The sequence below is a fragment of the Panthera onca genome, chromosome E1 (assembly GCF_046562875.1).
Source record: "Panthera onca isolate mPanOnc1 chromosome E1, mPanOnc1 haplotype 2, whole genome shotgun sequence".
NCBI lineage: Eukaryota > Metazoa > Chordata > Mammalia > Carnivora > Felidae > Panthera > Panthera onca.
The window spans coordinates 11,517,047-11,525,901 of record NC_138352.1 but is presented as its reverse complement, the minus strand read 5'-3'; the positions used below and the strand labels follow the sequence as shown (position 1 = coordinate 11,525,901).

Genomic DNA, 8,855 nt, shown 5'->3' with positions numbered 1-8,855 from the left:
AGGGGCGGGGCGCGTGGCCGCGGCGCGGCGGGGCGGGGCGGGGCGAGCCAATCAGGGGATTCATTTCCGGGTGGCGCGGGCGCCATTTTGTGAGGAGGGCTATAAACGGGCGCTGGGGCCGACCGCCCGCCCAGTTGTTTCTCTGGTGGAGTCGGCTCCGTGGGTGGCTCGCTCGCGTCGCCCCGTCCGGCCTCTCCCAGCGTCCCCACGCGGGAGCCGACTGCCAGAGGCGCGGCGCGGCGTCGAGCCGGGCTAGTCCGAGGAAACCGCCGTCTCCGCCGCGCGCGCGGGCCCGCCCGGGGCGTTCGTTTGTCGGCGCGCAGTCGCGGCCCCCGGCCGACTCTCCAGGGCCATGAGTTACGGTCGCCCGCCTCCCGATGTGGAGGGCATGACCTCCCTCAAGGTGGACAACCTGACCTACCGCACGTCGCCCGACACCCTGAGGCGCGTGTTCGAGAAGTACGGGCGCGTGGGCGACGTGTACATCCCGCGGGACCGCTACACCAAAGAGTCCCGCGGCTTCGCCTTCGTCCGCTTCCACGACAAGCGCGACGCCGAGGACGCCATGGACGCCATGGACGGGGCCGTGCTGGACGGCCGCGAGCTGCGGGTGCAGATGGCGCGCTACGGCCGCCCCCCGGACTCGCACCACAGCCGCCGGGGCCCGCCGCCCCGCCGGTACGGGGGCGGCGGCTACGGGCGCCGGAGCCGCAGGTGAGCGGGCCGGGGGCGGGGGGGCGGCGGCGGCGGGCGGGGTCACAAAGGTCCGCGGGACACGTGGCGGCGGGCGGGCGGGCGGGCGGGCGCGCGGGCGGCCGCGGCGGGGAAATGGCGTCCGGGCGGGCGGGCGGCGCGGTAATGGCGGCCGGGGCGGGCGGGGCGCGCGGCCCGAGGCCCCGCCGGCCGCCCTGACGCCCCGCCCGCCCGCAGCCCTCGGCGGCGCCGCCGCAGCCGCTCCCGGAGTCGGAGTCGCTCCCGGTCCCGCAGCCGCTCCCGCTACAGCCGCTCCAAGTCCCGGTCCCGCACCCGCTCGAGGTCGCGGTCCACGTCCAAGTCCAGGTCGGCGCGAAGATCCAAGTCCAAGTCGTCGTCGGTGTCCCGGTCCCGTTCGCGCTCCCGGTCCCGGTCCCGGTCCCGGAGCCCGCCGCCCGTGTCCAAGAGGGAGTCCAAGTCCAGGTCGCGCTCCAAGAGCCCCCCCAAGTCTCCCGAGGAGGAAGGAGCGGTGTCCTCTTAAGCAAATGGTAATGTCCGTGGGCGTCCGAGGCGCACGCACCTCCCGAGCGCAGAGATGGGGTTTGCGGTAGCCGTTTGTGGTCCGTGTTGGTAGAAGAGCGACTCCCGACGTCGGGGGCGCGGCTGTGAGCTAACTCGGCTTTGGGAGTGATTCTGAAGAGAGGGGTCTGCAGAGAGGATGTGCGTGAAGCGTAGATAATAATGGCTGTGTCGTGAACTGTTTGAGACCTACTAACGAAAATGACTATTTCTTGCTGTTTTTATCCAACGTCTGCATTTTCCCCCTTTAAAGCTGCGGTCTCCTGTTTGATAAAAGAATATTGGCCAGTATTGCAGATTTTAACTGATTTGGCTGATCCTCCAGGGACCAGTTTCTGTGGGCGTGTATTGGAGCAGGTTTGTCTTTAAATGTTAAAGATGCACTATCCTCTTAGAGAAAACGATCAGTTCAACTATTGTTGTACTGACTGGGACCTCGTATTCTAACGGATGTGGCAAACGAATTGCAAAGCGGAGCAATGAACTTTTGGAACCCCAAAAAAGTTTACAGGTATCGCGCTGGGTGGGGAAAGGATAGTGTGTCTTTAACTCTTAAATTGTTTGGTCCTATTTTTTAAAAGGAAAGGGCCCTAAGTAGCTCGAGATATTTAAAGCCTTTATTCTCAATTGCCAAACGTTTCATTTGAAAGCTAAACGTTTATCGTAAGATAGACTGTCTGATTTCAAGTTTTGGTTTGGATACGGTCCTTTTTTTTTCTTTTTTTTTTTTTTTTTCCCCCCCTGCCCCTCTCTCTTCCTTTTTTTTTCCCCCCCTGCCCCCTCCTTTTTCTTTTTCCCTCCCTTATTTCTCACCTTGGTTATTTGGCCAAGATTGCATAAAACACAAATTTGTAAAAGCGGATGGTTAGTCTTTGTGAAAATTTCCCAATTGGGCCTTTCTTTAAAAACACTGATAATGGCTGGGTGGAACCTTTCCGTAACCTACTTGTTTCACCAGAGCCTTAGTCAGTACATGCCTGAAACTGAAACCATGTGCACTTTGGGTAACTTCATAGCGATGGAAGGTAAACTGAACTTTTTTCTTTTCAAACCTAGATGTGTCCACGAGCAACGTAACTAAAGGAAGACTTGGGGGAAAAGGACCACATACTCAGTCCATCGAAGAGTCCTTGGAACAAGCAACTGGCTATTGAAAAGGTTATTTTGTAACATTTTGTCTAACTTTTTACTTGTTTTAAAGCTTTGCCTCAGGTGGCAAACTTCATTTTATGTGCCATTTTGTTGCTGTTATTCAAATTTCTTGTAATTTAGTGAGGTGAACGACTTCAGATTTCATTATTGGCTTGGATATTTGAGGTAAATTTTCCTTTTTGTTTATATAGTGCTGACTTTGTTTGTTTGAAATTAAACAGATTGGTAACCTAATTTGTGGCCTCCTGACTTTTAAGGAAACGTGTGCAGCCATTACGCACAGCCTAAAGCTGTCGAGAGATTGACTCAACATTGCCTTCATTCCTTAAAATTAAAAAGCTACAAAAGTTGGTGTCAGTTTGTTTGTATATGTTATTTACCTTCAGATCTAAGTGGTGATCTGAACCCAAATTTGTGTAAAGACTTTTCAGGTGAAAAGACTTGATTTTTTGAAAGGATTGTTTACCAAACACAATTCTAATCTCTTCTCTTGTGTATTTTTGTGCACTAGGCGCAGTTGTGTAGCAGTTGAGTAATGCTGGTTAGCTGTTAAGGTGGCGTGTTGCAGTGCAGAGTGCTTGGCTGTTTCCTGTTTTCTCCCGGTTGCTCCTGTGTAAAGATGCCTTGTCGTGCAGAAACAAATGGCTGTCCAGTTTATTAAAATGCCTGACAACTGCACTTCCAGTCACCCGGGCCTTGCATATAAATAACGGAGCATACAGTGAGCACATCTAGCTGATGATAAATACACCTTTTTTTTTCTCCCCTTCCCCCCAAAATGGTAAATCGGATCATCTTCATGTATGAACTTAAAATGCGGAAAATGTTAAGGAAGCAAATGGTTTGTAACTTTGTAAGTACTTATGACATGGTGTATCTTTTTGCTCATGAATATTCTGTACTATAACCATTGTTTCTGTAGTTTAATTAAAACGTTTTCTTGGTGTTAGCTTTTCTCAGAATATGTCTTGGTCTTTTTTTCCCGTTTATTTGAAAGACCTGTGCAATTATCTTGTGAATTGTTACCGACTGTTGTAGTATGAAAGCAAAATGTTTAGTACTTGACCTTTTTTCCCCTAAGTTAAAAAGTGGAAACCCCGTTTCAGCACCCACTACCCCTAAAATCCATGCTCTAAGGTAGCACTTTTGTGGAGGTTGTGGGTTACCCCCCTTCTGTCATAGTCTAATTTATGTCGTATTCTTAATGATTTTTAAAGAACAGTCCAAGTCCTTTTTCTTCCAGGTGTGTTTATTTTTGTTTTCATGGCTTTGTAACCCCCGAGTGTTGTCCAGGTGACCCACCACAAATCTTTTCAGGCCGACAGATCTGACCATCTTCAAAGCCAGTGCTTGTACTCACTCCCAAGAAGCTAAAATGGTCTGAGTTCTAATTGGCACGATAGGTTGCAAATCAGTGTTGACATTGCCCCAGAACAGCCTGTATGTAGGTATGATTCAGAGACTGTCCTTTTTTGCAAAGGAGATGACCAGCATTTCAACAGTATGTCTTCCTGGGAGGGCAGATTCTGCTATATCTTCCTTGTCTGCACCAAAAGACTCCAGAGGAATGTGGACACATTTCATATCCCACTTGTAGAGCAAAGCTTCAAGTGACCAGTCAGCACTGAAAAAGAAATAAATTGTTTTTTGGAAATTCTGCTTTTCCTGTTTTGCTTCAGATATATATATATATATATATATATTTTTTTTTTTTTTAAAGGTTTTTGTTTGTTTGAGACACAGTATGAGCAGGGGAGGGGCAGAGGGAGAGCGAATCCAAGCAGGACCTGAACGTGGGGCTCGATCTCATGGGCCCCGGGAGATCGTGACCCGCACGGGGAATCCAATTCAATCTTTAACCCAGAGTACAATTTAGAGTAAAGCCAGGATTACGCAGGCTTACCTTCTTACCTGGTAAGTAGACCACAGTTGGACCTTGGGGTTCTTTTGCATCAAAAAGTATACTGTAGTTAAGATGTCTTCAAAGTCTGGGAAGAAAGGGCTTTCCTTAAAAGAACTTAAATCACCTTCGGCCAAATTTATGACTGAAGAGCAAAAACACGTTTACCTTCTGGTTCAAAGAACACATCAGATGCAAGAATGATGTCTTGTGGTGGCAGAGCCAGGAGATCGGGACATACGTGGCCCCACGTTAGTCCTACGACACGCACCTGTGGCAGGTTGTTCATTTCCCGGCTCTGACGGCATATTTCTAGGCAGTGAGGCAGCTCCGAACTGTCGGACAGTATTACCTCGGCGCCACATTTTGCAGCCACGATTCCTGGAAGGCTCACTCCGGCCCCAATCTGATGAATATAAAAGATCGCGTTTCAAAGTTTTCCCTAGCATCGCAGGGAATTTGGGGTTTTAGTTTCCCTGAGTACAGGGTCAGGGAGTTCAGTATATTCTTGAGCTCATGTATGCACAGTGTGCCATAGACATTGCCTTTGTATGTGAAGCTTAGGTTTTTGGGTTTGTAGAAATCAAGTGGTGTCTCTCTTAATTGGATTGAAAGGTTAACTCCCATACGGGGCCCTAAATTCTGCAACTGACAATATTGCTTCCAAATTCCCATGGGCATCTCTGGCAGTTTATTGCTGAATATGCCCCAGGCAGTTTGGACACTAGCGGCATTTAGTTCTCTCACAGTCCATAAAAGAGCTCCTAATTATATGGGACACTGGGTCTCCAGAAGCTTGATGGGTGACTTCCATGCATTACAGCCATTCTGGCTGTTACTACCAATTGTAACCTCTTTTATGTGGCTCTAGCCTGACTGATCTTCAACAGGGTTCATACTAAAGGGGATTTTCCAGTTGGGACTTCAAAGTGCTGAAGTCTTAAGCATACTAAGGAATAACTAAGGAATGCCTTTAGTGTCTATTTGGTTGAAGCACAAGTTTCCCATTTTCCAGTTTTAAGGCCAGGTGGGGAGATTCTCAATCCGAATGTCTACAAATTGCCAGATACAGCATGCCAAGTGCCTTCACGCCATTCATTTACGTGGTTCTGCAAAAGTTCAGAGGGGTGACAAGTTTTGGATTTGTCTTCAGCCTTAGGGTTTAAGCATTGTACCATCCGCAAACTTGACAGAAGTTTTTTTCTCTAAGCCGTCAGTGGTCTCAAGTGGAGTGATAAGGAAAAGTAGAGGACACTCAAGATTTCCAAAAATGGAAAGGGCCGTTTTTTGAGAAACTGCGCATGTCACAGTAGACCCCAAATGACCCAGTTGGGACACCCTGGAAAGAGGGCCTTAGGGATTGCTTCCATACCAAGATTCTAGAACTGAAATTAGTCAATCAATGGGCTTCACTTAGAGTAAGGGTCGGCAAACTGTAATGGGCCAGATGATAAGTATTTTAGTCTTGGTGGGTCTCCTGTGGTCTCTGGTATACGTTCTTTTTTTACACAACTTAAAATGTAAAAAGCGTTCTTAGCTCACAGAACTTACAAGCGGGCCAAGTCATCCGATTTTAAAATATTAAACAAAAGCCAGTAACCGGCACATAGATCTGAACATAGGATTCTTGGAAACCTCAGGGGCACTTGTACCTCTAAGACAGCCTTGCCTGGCAGAGATCTTCTGTGAAACCACAGGTACTGAGCCAGGACCACCGCACAGGGCCACACATACATTCCGTACTGGAGGTGCAGGACCTGAAAAGAATTTTTTGTAAGCCAAAAATAACTCATCTGCTGGAAGTTGGAATATTTATTTTTACAGCAATTACTGAGTGCCTGACACTGGCATCTATTACAAAAACGACGATTCCCTGCTGTAAAGTCCACATCCTACGGGGCATATAAAACTGCAATACCACAGGATAGCCACTCTCATTCACTCAACAAGCATTTATTTCAGGGACTGGGGGTGATTTAGTGGGCTATGGATGTAAAGCTCATGGAATACACATGTACATACCCTACTAGGAAGAGACAAGCCACAAGTAAGCGAATATGTTTTTGGCTGGTGTGGATGCTAACACAACAAAACCGGGTGATGGGAGTGGTGGGGGCAGGGAACAATGGGGGGGGGGGGGGACAGTGATCACAAGGTGGCTGTCCTAGATAGGGAGAACGGTTCAGACAGCACCCACAGCAAGCGCATGGGGGCTGGAGGCAGGGTTGTGGTAGTACAAGCAGAGGTCAGAGGGAAGGCAGGGACCAGACCTGTGTGGTCTTCTGGGCCACAGGAAGTTTAGCTTTTACTGTAAGTGCAGTAAGAATGTATCCGAGGATTATAATCACAGGCACAATTTGGTACGGTCCTGGGAAACAGGCTAGGGAGACATTCCAGAAGAGGTTTGAGTGCAGCTCAGTTCTGGAGTTAGGAAGGCAGGCAGCATACAGAGCCTTTGCAAAGACACAGAATTGCGAGAGAGGCAAATTAAACGGCTCACGCCTTTGGAACGAGCCTGCCTGAGTTCAAACTCCAGATATGTAACTGACTACCTGTGGGACCTCACCTGCCATTCAGCCTGTCCGTGCTTCAGTTTCTGCCACCGCAAAACACTATCCCATAGGGTGATGGTGGAAGATTAGACGCAAACTTAGTACAGCACCAGGCACAAAATGAGCGCACACCTTGAGCGGTTATTAAAAGACTGCAAAACCACAAGTCTGTTTTCTAGAGCAAAGGGTGCTGCTAGTGGTTGGAAAGGGCGCTCAAGTTTTCAAAGTACCAAAGGTGAAGGAACTGGAAGTTTGAACTCAAATCATTCAATTCACTCTCCAAAATTTTAGTGCCTAAAATATGCTAGGCACTTGTTCTTAAGTGTAGGGAGTGCATGGTGAATAAAATGCCTGCCCTGGTAGATTTCACCCAAGATACATTAAAGGGTTTCTGATCACAGCAGTTGAGTTTGCCGATTTGGGTGTAAAGAGGTCTTTCTTCTCACACGGAGTATCTTCACCTCCTAAATGCAGGAAGAAATCAAGTGGGTATTTCAACGGGAAGGCATTTAAAAACTATTAGAAACGGTTTCACTCGAGGCTTTACCTCCTCTTAGCCATTTATCATCTTTAAAATATTTATTTGGTATTTCAACGGGAAGGCATTTAAAAACTATTAGAAACGGTTTCACTCGAGGCTTTACCTCCTCTTAGCCATTTATCATCTTTAAAATATTTATTTATTTTGAAACAGAGAGACCGCAAGTGTGAGTGGGGGAGGAGCAGAGAGCGGGAGAGAGAACCCCAAGCAGGCTCTGAGCTGAGATGACGACCCCCGAGCCCAAATCAAGAGTCGGACGCCCCTTTGAATTGTTTTGCTAATACCTACCTCACACACTGCTGTTAAAATCTAAACACGGCCACGTCAAAATGCTTCGAAAAACCGGACGCATAAAGTATTACTATTATTACTGAGAGTTTGGGGCAGCTGTAAACCGGAAGGAACGGGTGCCAACCCACGGAACTTTACTCGGATAGTGAGGGTAGAATTCCCGATCCTAGATAAAGCTGAATTAAGAAGCCCTTCTACTAGGTCAAAGGAAGTGGTCGGTGTCCAAAATGTCACTTTTCGGGCAGGAAATATTTGATGCGGAGGGCTCTCTTCCTGGCAGGACCCCCAAGTTTCTTACTTCAAGACTGTCAGAGGGCTTCCCACCGCGATCCTTCCCGCTCGGAAGCCCTTCCTCAGGCAGGGTAGCCGCCAGAGCCCGTCCCCCACCCCCTCCCAACTAGGGGAGCCCGTCCCCCTGCCCACCCCCCCCGCCCCGGGCCGCTGAGAACAGCTCCTGCCCCGGGCGCCACCGCAAGGGGCCGGAGGCGCCCCCCGGCGGGTGCCGCTGCACGCACCTGCGGGACGCTGACCTCCAGCACCGTCCCCTCAGCCCCCAGGCCCGGCTCCTCTGAGAACCGAAAGCGCTGGGCCCGAACCACATGCCCTCGAAGGCCACGCTCGCCCGTGGGGGAGTCGGTGGCCCCCCGGCGGGCCGCGAGCAGCGGAGGGCGCCAGGTTGCCAGGCTGCGCACGCGGGGGACCCCGGGGCCGGCTGGAGCCGCCTCACCGGCGCCACGTGGCCCTTCGCGGGCCCCGTCGGGTCGCCGCAACGGGACAGCAAGGGCGGGGAACACACCCCTCGGGGGACGATGTGGCCGTGCGGCAAGAGACCAAAGACCTGGCAGGGAAGACAGGAAAGACAGGTGGCCTCGGCTGCTCGCACGCCGGAAACGGGCGGCGGAGTGAGCGCTCGCTTCCGGAAGTGACGTACACAGCGGAAGCGGGCGCGGGAGAGGCGGGACCGCAGTGAGGAGGCGCCTCCATCGGCCTGACCTTCCCAACATGGCGGCGAGCCGGGGAGTGTGAGGGCGGACCCCAGAGGCGCCCAAGCCAATGGCTCACCGCGAGAGGCCCGGGGGCGGGGAAGACGGCAGCCGCGTGCCCAACCCGAGGCCCGGGAGGTGGTTGCGGAGTGAATCTTCTGGAA

At 50.8% G+C, this 8,855-nt stretch overlaps 2 protein-coding genes across 10 annotated transcripts; one reads left to right on the top strand and one right to left on the bottom strand.

Annotated features, from left to right (window-relative positions):
* The first annotated feature begins 75 nt into the window (after positions 1-75).
* Positions 76-3,386, top strand: SRSF2 (serine and arginine rich splicing factor 2). Of its 6 annotated transcripts, none has more exons than XR_009614024.3 (4): positions 77-714; positions 931-1,241; positions 2,329-2,430; positions 2,936-3,386. XR_009614024.3 is itself a non-coding variant. In XM_060645276.3 (3 exons), the coding sequence occupies exons 1-2, from the start codon at positions 353-355 to the stop codon at positions 1,232-1,234; spliced, it is 666 nt and encodes a 221-aa protein (XP_060501259.1). In that variant the 5' UTR covers positions 76-352; the 3' UTR covers positions 1,235-1,241; positions 1,526-3,386. The 6 variants fall into 6 exon arrangements, 3 of the variants coding, with proteins under 3 accessions (XP_060501259.1, XP_060501258.1, XP_060501257.1); XR_009614023.3 differs by having other exon boundaries at positions 931-1,629; XM_060645276.3 differs by having other exon boundaries at positions 76-714; positions 1,526-3,386.
* Positions 3,387-3,632: 246 nt separating this feature from the next.
* Positions 3,633-8,855, bottom strand: METTL23 (methyltransferase 23, arginine). Of its 4 annotated transcripts, none has more exons than XM_078438107.2 (5): positions 8,771-8,855; positions 5,977-6,081; positions 4,493-4,730; positions 4,328-4,412; positions 3,633-4,048 (listed from the first exon to the last, which is right to left on the bottom strand). In XM_078438107.2, exons 2-5 carry the CDS (start codon positions 6,058-6,060, stop codon positions 3,880-3,882), a joined length of 576 nt encoding a protein of 191 aa, XP_078294233.1. In that variant the 5' UTR covers positions 6,061-6,081; positions 8,771-8,855; the 3' UTR covers positions 3,633-3,879. The 4 variants fall into 4 exon arrangements, with proteins under 4 accessions (XP_078294233.1, XP_081647245.1, XP_060501255.1 ...); XM_081791119.1 differs by having other exon boundaries at positions 5,994-6,081; positions 8,771-8,788; XM_060645272.3 differs by lacking the exon at positions 8,771-8,855 and adding an exon at positions 8,224-8,630.

Bases quoted from the DNA above. Each gene is read 5' to 3' on its own strand.
- SRSF2 (XM_060645276.3), top strand. From the start codon at position 353: ATGAGTTACGGTCGCCCGCCTCCCGATGTGGAGGGCATGACCTCCCTC. The intron at 715-930 runs GTGAGCGGGCCG...GCCCGCCCGCAG, and splicing joins TACGGGCGCCGGAGCCGCAG to CCCTCGGCGGCGCCGCCGCA.
- METTL23 (XM_060645273.3), bottom strand. From the start codon at position 8,309: ATGTGGTTCGGGCCCAGCGCTTTCGGTTCTCAGAGGAGCCGGGCCTGG. The intron at 4,413-4,492 runs GTAAACGTGTTT...CTTTCTTCCCAG, and splicing joins TGTGTTCTTTGAACCAGAAG to ACTTTGAAGACATCTTAACT. The intron at 4,049-4,327 runs GTAAGCCTGCGT...TTTCTTTTTCAG, and splicing joins TCTACTTACCAGGTAAGAAG to TGCTGACTGGTCACTTGAAG.